This window comes from Theobroma cacao, chromosome 9, assembly GCF_053813885.1.
Source record: "Theobroma cacao isolate CCN51 chromosome 9, ASM5381388v1, whole genome shotgun sequence".
In the NCBI taxonomy this organism is placed as follows: Eukaryota; Viridiplantae; Streptophyta; class Magnoliopsida; order Malvales; family Malvaceae; genus Theobroma; species Theobroma cacao.
In genome coordinates, this window is record NC_142647.1 from 47,099,303 (window position 1) to 47,120,581 (window position 21,279).

General features: G+C 32.8%; 4 protein-coding genes across 4 annotated transcripts; 2 read left to right on the forward strand and 2 right to left on the reverse strand.

Moving 5' to 3' along the window:
- Nucleotides 1-120: 120 nt before the first annotated feature.
- On the reverse strand, nucleotides 121-4,215 carry LOC18590473 (gibberellin 2-beta-dioxygenase 8-like). The gene is made up of 4 exons (XM_088810108.1): nucleotides 3,746-4,215; nucleotides 843-1,164; nucleotides 537-593; nucleotides 121-453 (listed from the first exon to the last, which is right to left on the reverse strand). Exons 1-4 carry the CDS (start codon nucleotides 4,177-4,179, stop codon nucleotides 280-282), a joined length of 987 nt encoding a protein of 328 aa, XP_088666234.1. The 5' UTR covers nucleotides 4,180-4,215; the 3' UTR covers nucleotides 121-279.
- A 2,433-nt stretch (nucleotides 4,216-6,648) lies between these two features.
- On the reverse strand, nucleotides 6,649-10,107 carry LOC18590474 (gibberellin 2-beta-dioxygenase 6-like). Its single transcript, XM_007016013.3, has 3 exons — nucleotides 9,615-10,107; nucleotides 7,725-8,046; nucleotides 6,649-7,443 (listed from the first exon to the last, which is right to left on the reverse strand). The coding sequence occupies exons 1-3, from the start codon at nucleotides 10,061-10,063 to the stop codon at nucleotides 7,213-7,215; spliced, it is 1,002 nt and encodes a 333-aa protein (XP_007016075.3). The 5' UTR covers nucleotides 10,064-10,107; the 3' UTR covers nucleotides 6,649-7,212.
- A 5,157-nt stretch (nucleotides 10,108-15,264) lies between these two features.
- On the forward strand, nucleotides 15,265-16,443 carry LOC18590475 (PHF5-like protein). The gene is made up of 2 exons (XM_007016015.3): nucleotides 15,265-15,401; nucleotides 15,862-16,443. Exon 2 carries the CDS (start codon nucleotides 15,897-15,899, stop codon nucleotides 16,227-16,229), a length of 333 nt encoding a protein of 110 aa, XP_007016077.1. The 5' UTR covers nucleotides 15,265-15,401; nucleotides 15,862-15,896; the 3' UTR covers nucleotides 16,230-16,443.
- Nucleotides 16,444-19,724: 3,281 nt separating this feature from the next.
- Nucleotides 19,725-20,858, forward strand: LOC148761035 (protein PSY3-like). Its single transcript, XM_088810237.1, has 2 exons — nucleotides 19,725-19,906; nucleotides 20,635-20,858. Exons 1-2 carry the CDS (start codon nucleotides 19,816-19,818, stop codon nucleotides 20,787-20,789), a joined length of 246 nt encoding a protein of 81 aa, XP_088666363.1. The 5' UTR covers nucleotides 19,725-19,815; the 3' UTR covers nucleotides 20,790-20,858.
- Nucleotides 20,859-21,279: the final 421 nt, after the last annotated feature.

The window sequence follows — 21,279 nt, forward strand, 5'->3', positions numbered from 1 at the left end:
GATTGTTTAGTTATTAAAACAGGACCTGAAATGATGTATAATAATTTTATGAATTTTTATTTATTATAAATAATATAATAAATTATCAAAAAATTAAATATCTAGAAAACTCATCCTATTCTAGAACAAACCCCTTGAATATACCATAAATAGAGCTGCTCCACAACAAAAGCATCAAAACTAATGTTAAACAAACAAAAAGAAAGAAAGAAAGAAAAAAAAAAACTGATTAACTGGTTCAGTCATCAGATTAGCTAACATGATTAACCCAACATATGCTTAAATATCCCTATTAAGCTTAAAACCTTCAAGGCCAACCTTATATCCCAGTGTCTCTATATCCGTCTGTCCTTGTGCATGAAAATCTTTGTAAGTAAAAGGCTTATAATTAGAGCTTTGTATAGTACAGTCAAGTTCCGGAAACACAAAATAGTTTATTGAGATTCGATCCACCTGCTTGTTCACTCATAATTAGAGCTTTGTATAGTACAGTCAAGTTCCGGAAACACAAAATAGTTTATTGAGATTCGATCCACCTGCTTGTTCACTCTTACCCTGTGCTTCACACTCACGTATTTATCATTGCTTATAGCCTGATCAAAACAAAATATTGTCAGCAAATTAAGCTATAAACATAACGACGTAACAATTTAATCATAAATTAGTGTATGATCATAAATTAAGAACTTGGTATTTGGTAGAACACCCAGTTTGAACTTCTTGTTCCAAGAAGAGTCAAGAGCTTATTTACCACTAGTCTGCACTGAATCAAAGTATTACAATGAAGTAGCCGGATGCAAGTACTCAAAGGGGAAAAAGAGATTGTTAGGGTTTAGATGTACCTGCATCATATCTCCAAGATTGATAATCAGGGTGTTGGCAATGGGTTTAATAGGGAACCATCTGTTTTCTCTGAAAGCCTCTAGTCCTCCAAGTTGATCTTGGTTCAATATTGAAAGAATTGAGCTGTCTGTATGGACCCCGACTCCCCAGGCTTGGCTGCCTTCAGAAATTCTTGGGTACCGATGAACGCGAATAAATCCAGTTGCTTCTGATAAATAAGATTTTGATAGTCTCGGATCAAGATTGAGGCTTTTGGCCATACCTTCGAATAAAGTTCTAGCAAGTCTAGCCTGGTGCCTTCCATATTCATCCAATAAATATCTAGTGCAACAATAAAGATTTGTGGCTTAATATCTAAATAAATCTTTAAATTATATCAAGAAAGTCAATTTAGCATATATAATTTTTTTACAATAAATCCCTTAATTTTTATTTTGAATAAAATAAACTCTTCTCATTAATTGTTGATTAACTTTTGTTAGTCAACGGTACCGTCATGTTAATGTGTCATCTTGATAAATTCAATGTCACGTGATAGATGATGTGGCATAAAAAATTACTGACTTGAAATTAGGTTTTTTCCTTTTCAAATGTCCAAAAACTATTGATTGGAGATTTGAAATAAAAAATTAAAAAAAAAACTAATTGTTTCAATTCTTTAACTAATTACCATCCATCATTCGTAATAAAAAAAAATCTAATCCAATTTTTTTAGTTTGATTGAAACCATTGTTGCTCAATTGAAAGTTGGTGTAGAGAAATTCGAGAATACTCAAAAACAATTTTGAGAAAAGAAAGAGTAAAGGTAGGACACACAACGTTTATTATATTGAAACTAATAAAGACACGTAATGTTGATTTACAATAAAATAAAATTAAATCCTTCTTTTCTCTTTCCTAAAATCTGTAAGGAAAATCTAATATTCTTTTCTTCCCAAGAATCTATAAAGAAAATTTAATAGTGTCGAATTTTATTTATTAACAATAATAGATTCTCTCTTTACATCTGATTTAAAAAATTCAAGACTACTCAAAGAACTATTTTTAGAAGAGGAATAGAAATTGCATACAGAGAGAGAAGAAAGTAAAGGCTTGATGATTTCAATATAATAAAAGTTAGGGAATATTGAAGAAAGTAAAGGTTTTTTTTTTGTTAGAAAGGATGATTTCAATTAAGAACATGGTAATTAGTTAAGAAACTATGACAATTAGTTTAAAACAAATAGGTTATTTTTTAATTTTTTATTTTAAATCGTAATTAATAATTTCTGAATATTTAGATGGATAAAAAAGGAAAAAAAACTCAATTCCTAATCAATAATTTTTTATACAACGTCATCTATCATATGACATTAACGTCATCAAGATAACACATCAACATGCTATATGGAAAATAATGTGCCAAAAAAATTATTAATTGTAATGTTGAATAATGGAAGTTAATTAACAATTAGTGTGAGGGTCTTATTTGATCCAAAGTAAAAACTTAAACACTTAATTAAACATAATAAAAATTAAATTAACTTTCTTAATATAATTAAAGGATTTGTTTCCATATTTAATCAAGATTTAAATTATTCAAGGAATTAGAGAAAAATGCATCCCTCATAGGGTGCCTTGGATTCATTAAAGAACAGATAAAAATAATTGTCAGTATCTAGATTTCGAATGCAAAAGTAAAAAACCTTACATTTTGCTTTAATTTATTATAAGAAAGAACTTATTAGCCTGAACCTAGTTCTTCAAGTTAAATTCATTCTTTTTTTCTTTGTCACGTGACTCACCTAAGCTAAGCTAAGTTTTGCTTAATTAGTGACTAATCAGGTTGATGCTTGATCCAAAGAGCCGTCCATGTGAAATTAACATGCGCAACCTAGCTAGCGAGTTGCCTACCTTTCATCGTCAACAGTACGGTTGATGTGGAAAATCCAAAGAAAGCTATGCTTGAAATGATACAGTCAACTACAATAATTGGCCTAGCTTTCCAGTACAGATGCACCATTATTTTCTTGCAACAGTGAATTAGTATAGTTAAAAACTGTTTACCCCAAATTTACCATGTCTATTAAGATTAGTTTGTTTTGACGTAAAATATATTTTAAAATATATTTTCAGAATTTATACTTATTTAAAAAATAAAAAAATTATTTCAAATATAAAATATTTTACAAATTAATAGAAAAAATATTTATTGATCACCTACAATGTCTTATACTCTTGTGAGGGTAAGACATTTTAAGAAGAACTAAAAAAACACTCTTATACTAAACGTAGTAATATAAGTTTAATGGATATTAATATTTAATTTAAAATATTAAAAAAATCAATATTTAACTTAAAATATTAAAAATATTAATATTTAATTAAAAATTTTTAACTTAAAATATTAATATTTAAATTATTCAATACTATAAAAATATTAAAAAATATTTTTTAATGAAATCATTCAATGCAATTAAAATTTTTATTTATAAACTCAATAAATCTTACAAATAGTTATAATAAAAAATATGTCAATTATGTTACTTAATGAATACACATTTATAAATATAAATTTTGAATGTTTTACACAATTGATAAATATTAATATTTTTATAATTATAGTAAAAAAATGGGATGAAATTTTTTTTGGAAAATTAAAATTTACTTTCAATATAGATATGTGCTTAAATGTTCTGAAAAATATTATCATTTATTTTATCAATTTTTATTTACATTTTTAATTTTGTATATGTTATATATATATATATATTTGGAGTGATGTATATGTTATATTTTAATTAGCAAGCAAACCCTTAAAACTAATTTATGTATGTGACAAGAAGGATCTTAGCTATCTAATCAGTCAGTATACCCTACTGAAATCGGTGGAAAGGATAAGAAGCAGATAAAGGTTTTTTACCTGAAAGAGTCAAGTAATGAATCTTCAACTTGGAACTGTGGGAGTTGACTGAGAGGGAAATTAATGACTTCTACCCAACTGATACTCTTGGAACTCCTCAGGATCCCCCCAGATGTTGTACGAGCCGTGGTGCCCCAGAAATAAGACAGGGGACTCCTTAGAATGGCCTGTTTATACTCGAACGAAAGGGCGAAAAGCTCTCTGGCTTGGTCCTGGATTCGGAGCAGTAGCTCTGAAGGAATCCCATGGTTGACCAAACGAAATAGGCCCCAGTCTTTGCAGGCTTCTCCAAGCTGGTCCAAGTCAAGGTATTGAAGGTCTATGTGAGGGATTGGATCCAAAGCTTCCACATCTTGGATGGATTCATCAAGGTCAACGTTCTGGTTTGGGTTGTTTCGTTGGCTAAACAGGGGAGGATAGGATCCCGTGTCCATTTCCTATTGGAGGAAGAGGAAAATTTATAAAAACTAGTTTCACTCACTTGCATTTCAATTGACTAGTACAAGAGGTATTTATAGGTACAATAAATGACCCTTCCCATCATCTAGTTGCATAAAACAACAATTAATAGACGTACGTGAATCACATTAATTTAAGATACATGCAATGAATTTAAACACGCAAAAAACTTCAGATTGCTAATTTCAACATTCCCCCTCAATTTGAAAATTTCTTCATCACCCCAAGTTTTGTTCTTAATCTACAAAAATCTTTAAACTTGAGAGGGTTCCTACAAAATATCTACGACTTGATCATGAGCCTTCATTTACTTGAGCTCCATTTTCTTTCTAGCAATACATTCTCTAATGAAATGATATCTTGTGTCTATATGCTTGCTTCGATCATGAAATATTGAATTTTTAGCGAGTGCTTGTGCGGACTTGTTGTCAATGCAAATCTCCGTAGCTTCTTCTTCTTGTTAGAATTGTAGTTCTTTCAACAACCTTCTAAGCCAAATAGCTTAAGTACAGGAAATTGCAGCAACTTATTCGGACTCACAAGTCAATAAATGGAAAGAAATCATACATCTGTTCTTCTTGTGCCTCTCAATTCCATGTAGTATCAAACTTAACATGTCGACTTACCACAACTATTAGCCTTTTGAATCCGAATCATAACCAATAAAGACAATGCTTGATACTTGGATCATTAAGTTTGGATCTTTCATATTGGGGTACATGACCATATCCAATACTTCCAAAGACTTGCAAATGATTCTCCAAGCTTCTTGAGGAGTTTGATCTTTGACATTTGTTGTTGGAGATCGGTTGGACAAATAAACTGCACGAGCAATAGGTTCAGCCCAAAACTCCTCGAGCACATTTTTGGCTTTCCAACGCGCATCTAGCCATGCTAAGAATAGTTCTATATATTCTTCTTGTACGCTACTCCATTTTGTTGTGGTAATCTAGAAAGTGTTAAAAGAAATGAAAAGTAGGAAATATTTATTTATTTATAACAAAAGAAGATGGATTAATTGGTCCACACTCATGTACCGGTAAAAACAAATAGAAGTGGCTTGGTTGCTCGTGACATGGATTCCTTTGGAAAACTTTTACTGGCGTGCTTACCAAGTAGGCATGCTCTACACAATTGATTGGGGTGATTGATTTGAGGGCCTCTTCTTTTCTCTCGTAGCTTTGAGTGCACCAAAGTTCAGCTGGACAAACCTCATATGCCAACATCATGCTTCAGTCTTGCACACTAGCCTTCAAGCACTTTGGATCAATTATCTTGATATTCAACTTGAACATCCTATTGCTTGAGATAAAGATCATAGCGATCAAATTAGCATTTTGATCTCTAATTCGATTTTTCCATGATAAGTTCATATTTCTTTTCAAGAAGTCGTCTTAAAACATAAGATATTACTTTTCAATTTAGTAGCATAATAAACAATATCAATCATGAGCTTATGACTACCATTTTTTGAAAAAGTTAAATGGGACGGTTCTTGCTGTGGGTCTTGTTTGATACTTTGTTTTTGCTATTTCTGATAAAATGATCTTGATGCAACCATTGGCTATAACTAATTGTGCTGAGCTCTCATCCTTAGCAGATACCCATGTACACTAGTTTTGATGAGAGCAAATTGTAAACTTCTCATCTCCAAGAGCTGAACATTGTTTCCTAATTTCACTTTCATCTCAAATCAAAGAGTTAACACATGTCAGGCTGTTGTTCAAAATGCACATCTTATCATAAATCTTCCAATGCCTCCAACAGTGATTTCCCCAGGCCGGCTTATCAACAAATTGCTGAAAGACTTTTGTCGGGGAGTGATCGATGGGATCTATATTTTGAGTTCGATGACGAGCAGGTTGTCACTTTAAGTCAATTTGTTTAATCATTCACAAAAAGCAACAAAAAATAAGAGACAAGATTCACATGGTTTATCAAATCAAAATCTAGTTCTGCACTTCCAAACTGATATCACTAACTCAAAACTATATATCCCGAGTATAGTATAGTATAGTGATTTGATGTCATAAAAATGTAACCCTTTCGACATTTGTTGAACAAGTAGTAGGTGTAATTTCATCATTCAGGCCCCGCCAAGGGAAGTACCAATTGAGAGTGCGAAAAGAGGGTTGCTCTTTTAGCACCCAAAAGAGAAAGTGGAGTTCCTTTTTTTAAACTCTTTATAACTTTCATGCATCTTCATCTATCATTGATTATCACTATTTAGTAGCAAAAATTGTTTGGACATATTTAGAAATGGAATCAAATGGAAGGGTGAAGATTTAGATATATAAATAAATTAATATTTATAATCAATGATTCTTTTTTAATAGTTCACTGAAAGAGTTTTATAAGTGAAAAACTCAAAATAATAAAAAGTTAATCATAAGATTCAAATTTTTAAATAATTTAAGCCAAAACATACCAACTAATCAATTAAATTAAACAATTCAAAGATGGGGATTCAAATTATTTATACCATTTTATCATGGTTGGTAAGTCAATGCTTCAGCCTTGATTTCAATAATAAAACTTTAGCTAGCTGGAGATAAATGCAGCCTAACTGCCCAAGTACACGAAGGTAACAACGGGTTTGCAGACCTACTTTCTGGCGACATATTGAAAGCAGCCCAACCCTATCTCTCTATTTGTCCACAAAGTAGCTAACTTAATTATTGAGAGGCAAAGAGCAGCCAATCCTTTGTCTACATCTTCAGTTCTTGAGGGTTCCACATTCCACTGCTAGCTAGTAGTTTTTCCATATCCTCTGACATATTTTATATTAGGGCAGGCCTTTGGTCAAAAATGGAAAGAACAGAACACACAATGAGCACTGAGATACGCATTTTCCATAATCAAACTTCTGCTGCACACTCTTAGTCATGATCCCAGGAATAGGGCAGGAAACATGGGATTAAGACGTTGAAGTCTAACGTTTTCCGTAATTAACTAGTAACTAGAAAAGCACACCATAAATGAAAGAACCCATGATCGCTAAGGACTAATCAACCATCTGCAATAAGCCTGAATCTTTCGAGCCCAACTTTATATCCTAGAGTCTTGGTGTCTTTCTGCACTTGTTCTTGGAAATCTGTGTAAGTGAAAGGCCTGTACTTTGAGCTGTGGATGACACTGCCTTCTGCTGGGAATACGAAGTAGCAAATTGAGAACCGCTCCTCGCGCTTGTTCACTCTCACTCTGTGTTTCACACTGATGTATTCGTCATCGCTTATAGCCTATGTCACAAACATTTTAACAAAAAAGGTGAACTTTCCAACAGTAATGAATATATATATAGGGATATTGGTTAATATACATCTTGGTCTCATTTCCTCAGGTTACTTATATGATTGACATCTTGTATATGGAATTCACTGACTGTGTGATTTTGAATTCCAGAATAGGATTTTCGGGGAGTAAACTTCAATTGTGTAAGTAAAATTATTCAGAAAATTATGACAAAGTAATAGGAGATGAAAGCTGAAAAGAAATTAAAATCAAGTAAGATTTTGTAGACCTGCATCATGTCACCAACATGGATTATAAGAGTGTTTGGGATTGGGTTAACCAGGAGCCATTTATTGTCCTTGAAAATTTCGAGTCCCCCGACTTGGTCTTGGCTCACTATAGAAAGCACTGAGCTATCAGTGTGTGCGATCATACCCCAAGCCTCATCAGCCATGGAGCCAGATGGATAGCGGTAAACACGTACGAATCCAGTGGATTCTGCCAAGTAAGACTGGGATTGTTTAGGATCCAGATCGAGATCCTTCGCCATTGCTTCAAACAAGGTCGTAGCAATTCTTGCGAGGTGCCTTCCATATTCTTTCAACAAAAGCCTAGCGAAAAGGACAGTTAAAGAAAAATATCTTGTTACACAGAAAGAAATAAAAGGAGTTAGACAAATACATATCAGCCTGTAGAAGCTCATCACTTATCATTTTGATTAGCAAGACATAGCAAAGTAGTAAGGTGGGGCATCTCTTTGTGAGTTGTAGCTTGGATTTATGTTATGTGAAAGGGAGATATAATTCAGTTCTTATAAAAAGTTTTACACTACTTTGAGCGACCATGATAGTCATGTCGAGAACTGAGAAAGAAGATTCGTTTTAAAAATATGCAGACCCCAAGGACTTTATGGTTTTTGTTTATATATATGATGGCAAAGAATAATTTTCTATTGATAGAAAAGCCTAAGACATTGAGGGGCAGTGCCACTTTTCTTCACTAAAACATATCAATCAAAAGCTGTTAGAAAGTCATTCTTGCTCCTTCATGCTTTTGATGATTTTTCCTTCTTTGCATTAGCTGACAAAGCATGCAATGGGAATGAATAATTAGTTGCTCGATATATAAAATATCAAGACGCATTATATATACTCTGAGAGGATCCTAGGCAAAATGAATTCAATCTTACTCGAACAACTTCCATTTGAGTTAGGTTTAATTCGATAAAGGCATCTAGCTAGATAGATATGGGCAATCAGACAAAATTGTTAGTGTCAGGATTTAGGACATGAATCTAGTTATAGTTCAGGCTTTATCATCATTCATAAAGTAAAAGTTTTAGCGACTAATTAAGATCATTAAATATAGTTATCCTTTTGTAAGAAGAATGAGATCCAAATCGTTCCTCTCTCTCTTTATATTTTCTCATATGTACGTATATAAAGATCAGTAATACGATGAGGATGCTCACATGGACCCCACCTATGAAGTAAGACTAGTTATCCTTTTCTATGGTATTTTGTTTGCTACATTTAGTTCAATGTTCATGACATAAATTGGCATTGGGACATATATAGTTTGACAACTATGGACGACGACCATCTATGATTAGCATTCTCCGGTCGTCTCCACAAAGTTCATCACAAGCAAAGGGAACAGTGGAAAGAAAAATATTCATTGTACCATCAATTTATGATAGTTAGCCAAACCGACGTATTGGTCCCACAGCCAGGAAATTCTTGATGAATCTAAGACTGACAAATGAGGTATGTGTTATTAAAATATATCCAGTTGCAGATGGTGGATACCACCTCCCCCACATCCAGAAAATATAACATCATCATACTCAAGTGCCTAGAAATTAATTAATTTCTTCCTATTTTAAGCTTCAAACTATTAAATGAACCATATGGTAAAAAATGTAAGGCATGGGAAATTAAAATTCAAAGAAAGTCTGACGATTGGTCTATTATTTTGTTACATACATTTTTGCCAGGGGTCTGAAAAGTTATTGATGCTGACCTTGCAATCTTCATTTTATGCAAAAGAAAATCCGAGACAGTTCAATCATTTGGTCACTTCGTGGTATTATTGCCCACCCAAAAGCAATACAAATCTCAAAATGCCCACCAAAAACAATCAACAGGGAAAGGACAAGAAACAAAATGAAAACAGTTACCTGAAACAATCAAGCATAGGATCTTCAGATTGGAACTGTGGTAGTTGACTGAGTGGAACGTTTAAGCCTTCCAACCAGTTGATATTTAAGGCACCCCTTAGGGCATCCCCGGATCGGGTAAGGGCAGGGGTGCCCCAAAAGTAAGACATAGGGCTTGTGAGAAGGGCTTGCTTGGAGTCAAAGGATAGAGCAAATAACTTTTTGGCATGGTCTTGAAGTTGGCTCAAAAGGCTTGGAGGAATCCCATGGTTGACCAAACGAAAAAGTCCCCAATCTTTACAAGCCTCTCCAAGCTTATCCAGACTAAGAAACTGAAGATCTACCACGGGAATAGGTACCGAACCCTGAGTGTCTTCCATGGCGTTTTTCAGTTCAGCAGCTATCTGGGGAGCACCGTTGAGATGGCGAAAGACTGGAGGGTAGGAATCAAGGTTGCTCATCTCAGGCATGGTTTTTTTAAATTCACGCTTTACGACGGCTAGATGGACGGGGTATCTATATATAGAGAAGAGCTTTTGTCTTCTTAGGAAGTTAATTTATTCCTGGTAGGGGCCCATTTGGATTTTTCCATGAAACGTGTCTATCCGGTCTATATCTATGTCCTGGCTGACTTGTTTTCTTTGGCATTTGGCCATCTTTGCAGCTGGGGTATCTTCAAAATCTGCAGCTCTTGGGTTGGATTCCCCTGCTTTAAACGATAAGCACTGGAAAGCCTACCTCATTTCCCTTGCCTGGCTGGTCTTGAAAAGCCTTCCCCTGGTGCAGTGGCAGTGCAACTTTTCAATCAAAGTACACTAATTCATGAGGGTTGCTTCTGGAACCAGGAGACAGGGGCCATGAAGTAAGCAAAGCAAAAAATAGCAAATGAACGTGGGTCTGTCCATATTACTCAGACTGCCCCCCCTTATGGCCTATGCCGTAATAGAAAGTGTCCATATTACTCGCAACCGAAATCCGTGAGGTTGTATTTATTACACCAAAATGTTCAAATTTCTGACAACTACATGGGTGGACTACTATTCGTAAGAGGTAAATACTCATAAATTCGTGATTTATTTTATTTTTTAAAAAGTTAGTGAATTTGAATCAACGATGATAGATACAAAAGAGAATAAATTCATGATTTATTATATCCACATCATATATTAAGGATCAATTTAATTACTTCAGACTGTCCAACCACTTAATCACAAGTCTTTATATGCTATTTGTGAGAGGTCAAACAACCAACCTATATTTGTAAGATTATCAATGAGTGCAACTCTTCTGCAAACCATTAAGGCCGAGTGCAGTTTTACCTAGGCTGAAAACATAAACCCGTCTCGAGGTTTTAGTTTAATTATGAAGATGGGCATGAAATAATCAATTAAATGTGGGGTTATAGGTCGGGTTTGGGGCATTCCAAGATCCGCCTTAACTACCTCTCATTTGCCATTTCCACATTGTAACACGTGGTTTGGTTTCTGGTTTGAGAAAGAGAGCGAGAGAGGGGAGATTGAACTTTCTAGTCACTTGGCAGAGACGAATGTTCGTTAAAATCCTAATGGATTATAGCAATTGCTCAAGGCTCGTAGTGGCCTACTCTTATGTTTGAATTGAAAGAAAATGGAGAGGAATAAGACTCCCATCCAATCTTGCATAGAGTAATTTTCTAGTCAAATGCTCATTAAGAGTGACAAATTTCATTTTTTTTAATATTAAAATTGGGCAAAAGAGGAGAATTGACGATGTTGGGGTGGTGATGTGTTGAATGTTGATAGGTTATATAAAAGTTGAAAGGAATTTAGATCACCACTTTAATAGAATCACCACTTTAATAGAAGCAAGACATCATTGTCGGAGTTTGGATGTTAGTGCCCTACTGCTACTAAGTTTTTTTCCTACTATTTAATTAGTGACAAATATGCTTATGGATGAGCAATTGACTGGTTTAGTTGGTTCAGTTAATTATATTTAAGGATCAAATAAATTAAATATTTTTAAAAAATATTACAATTGATTAAATTTTAAAGATGATCGAATCGATTAAATATCGAATTGATTCGATTGATTCGATTTTCAACCAAAAAATCAATATTTTTTTTATAAATTACAATATTTAAAATTTATAAATTTTATCTATAATTATAAAATATATAATGAAAATTAGTAATGAAAATATATATTTTATATAAATTTTTAAAAAATATAGATAATTAATTTATTCTTTTGGTTAATTCGGTTTAAAATTTTTAAAATAAAAAATTGACCAAATAAACCAATTAAACCAATAAATCCAATAAACTAATTAGATCCAACCATTTTACTTGAATTACATTCAATTTGATTGAATCATTGATCCAGTCCAATTTTATTTACCCCACCTATTTCCTACTATGCTCTACCCCTTTTTCTCTCTTATATTTGAAAACATTTGCCATCTTATTCATTTTCGTTTGTTTCTCCTTTTCCTCCATTTTCCCACGCTTATTGAAAAGATAAGTTTCCTTTCTTAGACATGCTGAAATTTACAAAAGCATTTTAATGTCTCCAAAATTTAAATTAACTTTTAACATAATAAAGGTATCAAACTTTAATCTTTATTTTTTTTCTTCATAATTAATGTATTATATTTTTAATTTATTTGGAATAGTGCATTCACTAAAAAATATTTTTTAATATTAAAAATTTAACTAATTTTAACAAATTCTTTTTTACAAGATTGAAGGATTATTAATAATTTTACTTCCAATATCAATATATAACACGGACGAATTGTGTTAATGTTAAATTATGGTACCATATTCAATGTTGTTAAATTTTGTTGTTGTGCTTGTCGATATATATAGGGATGAGTAAAATTGGATTGGACCAATGACCTAACCGAATCGAATACGATTTGGGTAAAACGATTTAGTCTAATTGGTCAATTAAATCTAGGTCTAAAAAGTTTGGTATAATTGGTTTATTTGGTTAGTTTTTAGTTTTAAAAATTTATTATGTCAAAATTTATGTAATATATATTTTTATAACTAATTTTCATTCCATATTTTATAATTATGGATGAAATCTATAAATTTTACATTATAATTTTTTTTAAAAAATGATAAAATTTTGACTTTTTTGACCCAAATCAAATTGATCGAACCAATTTAATGTTTGATCAATTTTAATTGATTTTTAAAAAATATTTGATTTATTTGATCTTTAAGTATGATAGATCGAATTGAGCAAACCGTTCAATTGCTCATCTCTAAATATTTGAATATAGAATAATAAAATTGATGAAATATTGTCAATTTTCAACACAATTAAAAGTATAGTGATAAAATTTAATATCAAATGGTAAGATAATGATATATTTAAAAAAAAAAACTAGGGGTAAATTTCAGAAACGCGTGAAACATGATGGCATCAGTCACCGTCAACCTGTATTTTTCCCATCTCTAGCAGAGATAAGTTGCTCAATGGGAAAGGCTGTACATTGTTCTCGGGTCCCCTTTTAAACCATTGATGATTAAGCTTCAAAAGTAAAGTGCCAAAAAACAATTGCTCTCCTGCCTGGTTGGCAATGAGAGGTCTTCCCCGTCAGTTTATGGCAACAAGGCAAGGAGGGGTTTGGAGTTTGGGGAGATAGAGAGAGAAAGAGCGAGACAGAGAGACGTGACGGGAAGAAACGATGACAACAAATAATTTAGAAATGACAAGGAAAGTTAAAGAGGTGATGGGGATTGGTTACTGAGTGTACGAGATGGAGCTAGTGCGACGAGTGATGGACATTGCAGGCCAATTCCTCCATTTATGATTGTCGAGGTAATTCATGACTGTGATGGTTGTCCTTCTTTTTGTTTTTTTGGACGAGGATATATTATAGTCCTGCAATACATTTTTGACCTAGAGATTTGTTCTTTGCAGACCCTCTTTTTTTTTTTTGGTGAAACAGGTTACGTGTCATTTTAAAGAATATCTACAGAATTTTTTAAGCTGTTTAAAAAATTTTAAATAAAACTTCCTTCTCTTATTATCGGTTAAAGTAATGCAAAATCACACCGAATTGAAAACGAATCAAAGTGAAATGAATTTCATTTTTACGATTCCATTAGATTGATATATATGTGGTGATATGGGGTAATTAAATTCGATTAAAAAGATATTATCCATTCGATTTTCGAATTGAAAACTTTTTTAACTAAATTAATTGAAATCCATATTAATTATATCATAAGAGGTACTTTGGAATTTTTTGGAATGTTGGACTTTTGTTGTTGGTTGTTTAAAATGTTGTTCAATATTATTGAATTTGCTTGAGTAGGTTAACATTCATATTTTAAATTTTTTTATTAAATTTTGGGAACATGACCTTTCGGTATTTAAGTTTAGTTTTCGGTTCGCTTTTAGTTTTTTCATAAGATGAGTTCAATTTATTCAATTTTAGAATTTTCACTGATTTCATCAAATTAATCGATTGCACAATCTTAAGTACATTCTTTAAATTTTTATATTTTTATTTCGAATTAAATAAACTTTTATAATTAACAGTTGATTAATAATTATTTATGTCACATGATACTGACATAGTATATTAATATGTTATAACAAATAATAACGTAACACAATGATATGCTATTGTGATATGGTCACGTGATAATTTTTATTTTCTACTTTAGTCTCACGTAGATACAAAAGTGAAAAGTAACTTTTTGATTAATGACAAATTAGTCAATAATTAATTATAAGAGTCTATTTAAATCAAAATAAAATTATAAAAATATGATTGAATGTAATAAAAAAACTTATATAACTTTCTTAAATAATTTAATTTTTTTAAAAAATATTATAGTTTTTAAAAATCAAAACCAAACCTACACAGTCGAATTCAACCAAGGACTATCATAGCAATAGGGTTAGAAATTTTGGAACCATTGTAACAAGAATGTAACGAGATTGTTTTTGATGAGAACCATACCAATTACGATATTTTTTTATTATATAACTAATCAATCCCAACCATTAATAATGTTATGTGAAGCTCACTTGAAGTTTATATTGATGGTCATATGAATCCCAATACTCATTTTCTTTATTGAGATTGTATAATTATATAAATTAGTTGAAATAAACTATAATAGATATCATATGGTCAACCAAACCATATAAGGTTGCTAAAGAATTTTGCTCTTGAAAATAAATTTTAATTTTTGTAAAAATTTTGATATAATATTTTTAAAAAAATTTAAATAAGTTTTTCTTTTTTAATTATATTTAATTAAGTTCTTATACATTTATTTTGAAACAAAAATTTTTTTTGATTAACGGTTGACTTATTATCATTAATCAATAAAAAGTCACTTGTCATTTTTTTATTTAGCTGCTCAATTAAGAATATGACAAAAAAATTCCTCATTTTGTTTGATAATAAATTGAATAATATTATTTATAATCACATAAAATATAAATTAAAAAAAAGAAATACTCAATCTTCGTGTTCCTTAATAAATTATTCGCGTTAAGAAAAATTAAAATTTCATGTTAATTTTGTCAAATTTAACAAGTGAACGGCCCCACAAAAGCCCAACTGCTTTGAAACAAACGTCCATGATGTTATCTAGACTTTTCCACAACATTCTAAAGTAAATACGGCCCGAGTTAAAGCCGAAACACTTTTAAATGGGCCAAACCTAAAGCCCAACTGACTTACCCCATTGACCCTATCTTCTCTTCCAAATCTCAGCCCTTTCTCTTTCTCTTCTTCTTCGCTGCGTCGAGACTCCGGCAAATCACGATAGCAGCTTTGCTAGGCCCCCTCAGGTCAGCCTTACCTCTCTCAGTTTCTTTTTTTTGTTAGATCATATTCCTCGGCTTCCTGTTTCTGGAAATAATTTCTGGTTCAAGTTTGTGGTTTACAAGTTTTTTTTTTTTTTAAATAGTGCTTTTTTAGTTCTCATTTCTTTTGTTTGTTTTGTTAAAGAAAAAATTTCACATGATGGGTTTTGTTTGGAGAACAAAATGCGTCATTTTGATTGTTATATGGAATGATTTTGTTATAATTTGTGTTGTATTTTAGTTAAGTGTTCAATTCTGTAGCGATTTTTAGGAAGAAAAAGCTGAGAAAAAAAATCGCGAGTGGTAAAGGAAGGGAGTCTTAATAAGTTTCGTCTTTGATTTTGTGATGTTGGTTTTTTGAATTTATGTTCATAATAATCTTTACTATTGTTTGATTATTATGGTTTTTGACTCTGTGAGGGTTTTTATATGCTTTTTGTTTCAGTTACTAGAACAACTTAGAAACGAGTTGCGGCAGTCATGGCCAAGCACCATCCCGATTTGATCATGTGCCGGAAGCAGCCTGGTATTGCAATAGGACGGCTGTGTGAGAAATGTGATGGCAAGTGTGTAATCTGTGACTCCTACGTGCGTCCTTGCACCCTTGTGCGGGTGTGTGATGAATGCAACTATGGCTCGTTCCAGGGTAGGTGTGTTATCTGTGGAGGAGTGGGAATATCTGATGCATATTACTGTAAGGAGTGTACACAGCAAGAGAAAGATCGGGATGGTTGTCCGAAAATTGTTAATCTGGGGAGTGCCAAAACTGACTTATTCTATGAACGTAAAAAATATGGTTTTAAGAAAAGATGATTGCTGGATGATTTTATCTGTAGTGTGATTTTCTTTTTTCTATGGTTATGTAGTTGAGGAATGAGGGATTTTAAAATGTCGGAATTATAGTTAAGGCTTTAGGTTTTGAGATTGTTGTCTGTTAAAGATTTTATCTTCAAGAACTCCAATATAAGTGTACCAGAGGCCTGATCTACATTTTATCTGTTATGGAAATAGCTAGTTTTATTGCTTATGGAGTTCTATTAACTGATTTGCTCTTATCTGATTCGTATTTGTATCATTGCGTCTTTACATAGATATAATGATTTACTTTACTATGTTTATGCCTTCCTTTTGGTCCATGTGAAAATCTATTGGATCTTGCGGTACATGATGTGAAGTAGCTTTCTTTTATTCTGTCAAGTCTCATCTTTTTTTAAGATTTGAACATAAACCTTTTAATTTGAAGACCTTAAGTTTTAACTGTTAGGATATTTTGTTAAGGACATGTCACTATATGTCTATTTGTACAATCCTTCATCATCATTCTACAAATTTATGTGATTCCTAGGGTTCTTTGTGTTCTTCAACCCGTCTATTTCTTCAATTTTAGTGACTTTCAAGCTGGTGAAGCTCATCTTTGGACAGAATACAGGGGAATTCATGCGATTACAATGAATACTTTGCGTTTTGCTAACTGTTCATGACCTCAGTTCAAGTAACTTTTCGAGTCATAAAGTTAAGTCTTCTGAACTAATACAAAGAAAATGTTGATTTATTAATGGTTAACTGAATGATGGTTAGGATGTACTTGTGAAATACCGCCATACTTGAATGGTACTTACCTTTCTCCTAGTGTTACTTTCAGTCATCTGTCCTTGCTTATAGATGCTTTAGTGAGCTGATACCTCTTTGGTGATTTGAGACAATCTGGTTTCTATTCTCCGTTTGTAACTGTGATTGTGCTCAGTGACTATAGCAAAAGTTGAGAGACAAATAGACAACATAATCTGCTTCAATTGGATATGGATGATGATGTGCTAGCAGAGATCATTCAAGTGGTGGTTGGATGAAAATTGATGCTAGATTATCTTTTGCAAGCAGACTGAATCACTAAGATCTTAAATTCAACAGCAATCACTGTACTCCAAAAGGTAAAGTGATTGGATGTTTGTTTATTAACTCCTGCTGTTGTAGCAATAAAGTTGTCGCTCTTCCTGTGAGAATAAAAGCAATTTCAATAAGGATACGATATTGTGGAGTGAAATTCATATTCAAAGTAAGGTGATTCATTTCAGAAACAAAAATGAATGCCTATCATCAACTTTTGAGCCATTCAAAGAAAGCAAAGGAGAAGAGCTCAGTTGTGGTTTTTGTCAATAGAAATGGGCAATTGACGCTTCTGCTATATTGTGCATTGCATTCAGATTTGGGATAAGATTGTTCCTTTTAGGCTGATCATAGTTTCTGGGAATTCATATCCAAAATTGGAATTAGATTTTCCTTTTCGGGTGGATGTTACTTTCTCTAGAACTCTCTTCATGGATCATATTTGTATCTCTTCTGTAAAATATATGAAACTATTTTGCTAAAGGGGGACAGTTCCCAGTTTCAACACTACAGTTAATACTGGAAAAACTTTGTTCTGTGAAGTGAAAGTGATGGAAGTAGTTTGCCCATGGTATTCACACAGACAAAAATGTCAACAGATATATCAAGTCTAGCTCTAGTGACTCCATTTGCATTTCTATAATGCCACTAATCTGAAAACCTTATTTAAAACGTTTTCTAGTGGAGAGAAATCTTCCTTTGATGGTTTCACCAATACAGAAAAGATAACGCCTCTCCAAGTTGCAGAAAGCCAGAGATAGGAGCTCCTCAATGACATTGCAAACTCTGCAATGCGGCTACAAGTAGCAGTATTTGGAGAATAAAACAATGGATGGAGTGCACTTTGAGAAGAGCAAGGGAAGAAATTGCTACTGCCATTGAAACCAGCCATAGGAAAACACCAGCTAGCACTCCAAAGCGGTACGGAAAGTGGATCAGTGTCAATTGAAAGAAACAACAATATGCTGATAGCAACTGCATTCATTTACCCCTAAACAACTTATTTTTTTTACACAGTTTTTCACTCTTAATAAGCCACTAAAATTAATTCTACTTTGCACAATTAATATGGCAATGCCCTTTTTTTTTTTTCTTTTTGGTGGCAAGTCATGTCTGTTTTCTAAACAAAATGATATTGACTAGCAGACTTGTCTGATTAGATGGCCGAAACTGGCTCCAGCTGACTTCCAGATTTCAAACATTATAACACCCTGTGATTGTCAACATCTTTCTCGAAGAGATAATGCTCCTTACAGCTTGAATCAATTACTAATCCATTATCATGGTTTTGGCCAAAATGCTTTATATTTTAAGCCTGGTACGATGAACCAAATCTCTATCATAATCCATAGCTTTATTGAAGTTTATATGATATTCATAGAAGTCAAAATGTCACAACAACATGGATTATAATTTATTAGAGTAAGAGAAATAGCGAGCCTCTGAATGTTCCCAGGTTATAGCGGCTTCCTTTATAAGCACTTTGTTTAGCAAGCATCATAACACATTTAACAAATATTGTTTTCATTATTGCTTCCAAAACTGGGAATTATGAATTTCCGCTTTTCTTATAGGTTTGAGAACTAACAACGTACTCTGAATAAATTTTGTTAATACCTTAACCAATATGCTTAGACCAGTACTCCTCAATATTTCAAAGCTTCTATATAAATCTTTTTATTATTATTATTATTATTGATTTATTTTTTGTAATTTGAGAATATCACAAAAAATCTCAATTTTCTAAGGAATTTTTACAATGTGAAAAATGATATCAGCGAAATATTCTTTAATCAAGAATACGTCGAAGACAATAATGAATGTGTATGTGCAATGGGAATGAATGAAAGAGTAGAATTTATTGTATTACGAGAGAACTATTAATTGGTTTGGGGGTGGAAACACAATTATGAGTAGCTGGACATTCATGTAGAATCTTCAGCACTTACTCCCATTGTTATTTGATGATTAACTTCTGTCTACACTCTAAACAATATATTTTCTGCCGAAACTTCACAGTTTATTACTATTTGGCAGTGTAGAATAGCTTGCAAGATACACATTCTATCAAGGGATATGATCCCACCATATAAATATATACCAGTGACAATACGAAAATTAAAATTAAGCATTACACATTAATTGTTTAAATCACAACTTCCAACTGAATTAAGTAGGATATATGTACCTACAGTATTTTACTCATCCTATCATGGAGTAGAGTGTACATGAGAAAAATGATTACGACTTTAGGATAGATAAAGCTTTCTTCCTTCCATTTCTCTTGTTTTTTTTTTTTCTTTTTCTGGTAAAGGAAGCGACAGTAACCTCGTTGACCAAATGGAGATCAACCAACGGCTCAGATCCAATCATGTAACAACTGTTGCATGAGTTGAACGTGGCATACATGATCTTCAAAACATCAACTCTCAGCATGAAACTTTTCTCTCTATAAATACGTCTTCCTGGTTTCTACCGGACTAGCAAATATTCAAAGGGCTAGAAAAATAGAGAGATGGGTTGTTTTGGAGTGAAGCTTTGCTTCTGCCTTTTGCTCACCTCGGCCATTTTTGCCTCTGCAGCTCGTAACACCATTCCACTTTCAGGTATGTTCTCTACTTCTCTTCCATTGTTAATTACTCAGTCATCCAAACCTTTAATTGCTTGCATAACCTAGTAAGTGTCCATAGAAAAGCACCATACATAGGATTTGTATTAAAATCGTTGTTGTGCGTGAAGCAAGCCAGTTTGGTTTACCCTACATGCAGGGTGGCATCCATGGATTGTCTTTGTTTCGGAAGAGACAACCTTCTTTGTCTGCAAATACAGATTTCCAATGGTTTTTTTTTTAATGATTTAAAGTTTAAACTATGTGGATTGAGTTGTAGTAATTGCGAAGTCATGTTTGTTTAATTAAACTGAATTTCTGCTCCCAAGGCATATAATTTTATGTTAACTTCATGATGATCACCTTCTACTACCAAACTAGCATTGGTTTTAGCTCAATGGTCGGTCACGTGAAAAGATGAAAAGATACAAGTATTTGTAAATTGTAAGACCTAGGATATGGAATCTTTTCATTTTCTATAAGACCTTAGTCGGGGACAAAATGCCTATAATCCGTTTGTGTATTGAGCTTACTTTGATCATTTTGCAACCAATATTGATTTTTTTTCTTTTGATTTTCAATTCATATAATTTATTTAAATTATATTTAAAAGTTTATAATAATCAAAGATTGCATACGTTAGTGATTTTATGCATAAACAAAAGTAATAAATCTAATGTAGCAATGTAGTTAAATGAAACATTGCATGGGTTATATATGTTGCAGGGGACAAGGTTGTGTTGGCCGCCGAGGGAAGGTCTCTAATGGCAAGCATCGAAGATTACAGTGAACCGACGGCAAATCGTGGCCATGATCCTCCTTCAAGGACTAGAGGTCGTAGCGGCAAAAATGGTGGTGGCCGCAGAGGTCGACTGGATTAATGCTACTTAATTTTTTTTTTAAATCTAAACATATGCCTCAGTATTGTGTATATGCTAAGGTTTTGCCGTGTAAGGTTGCTATATATGATTGCAATATATGTCAAATAAAGATTATTGTATTCTCTGAACTTTAATTGCTTCAAGTGTATAAATATGACTGCCTTTTATAGATAATATGCCCCAACAAGGACTCACCCTCCTTGCGGCAAAGCCACAAGCATTACTCCACCCCCCGGCATAGCCCGCCTCCGCCTCATATGCAATGAGCTCAACATATACTAAAATCTCTCTCATCTTTAACTCAAATGAAGATCAAAGTAGATATTTCCATAATTTAACAGAAGATTAATAATTGCAAAACCTTAGAACAGAGTTCCTCTTTTGTGAGATTGATAGGAATATGATCTCATCTTTGTGAGATCAATTCCATGAGAAAAACTTGGCCCGTTGGGCTTTGTGCTGTAAACATGAGTTCCGTCACGTGGCTTCT

Bases quoted from the DNA above. Each gene is read 5' to 3' on its own strand.
- LOC18590473 (XM_088810108.1), bottom strand. From the start codon at position 4,179: ATGGACACGGGATCCTATCCTCCCCTGTTTAGCCAACGAAACAACCCA. The intron at 1,165-3,745 runs GTAAAAAACCTT...TTGTTGCACTAG, and splicing joins TCATTACTTGACTCTTTCAG to ATATTTATTGGATGAATATG. The intron at 454-536 runs GTGGATCGAATC...GTGAACAAGCAG, and splicing joins GGGTAAGAGTGAACAAGCAG to GTGGATCGAATCTCAATAAA.
- LOC18590474 (XM_007016013.3), bottom strand. From the start codon at position 10,063: ATGCCTGAGATGAGCAACCTTGATTCCTACCCTCCAGTCTTTCGCCAT. The intron at 8,047-9,614 runs GTAACTGTTTTC...CCTTTTCGCTAG, and splicing joins CCTATGCTTGATTGTTTCAG to GCTTTTGTTGAAAGAATATG. The intron at 7,444-7,724 runs GTCTACAAAATC...TTTGTGACATAG, and splicing joins ATGTTGGTGACATGATGCAG to GCTATAAGCGATGACGAATA.
- LOC18590475 (XM_007016015.3), top strand. From the start codon at position 15,897: ATGGCCAAGCACCATCCCGATTTGATCATGTGCCGGAAGCAGCCTGGT.
- LOC148761035 (XM_088810237.1), top strand. From the start codon at position 19,816: ATGGGTTGTTTTGGAGTGAAGCTTTGCTTCTGCCTTTTGCTCACCTCG. The intron at 19,907-20,634 runs GTATGTTCTCTA...TATATGTTGCAG, and splicing joins TAACACCATTCCACTTTCAG to GGGACAAGGTTGTGTTGGCC.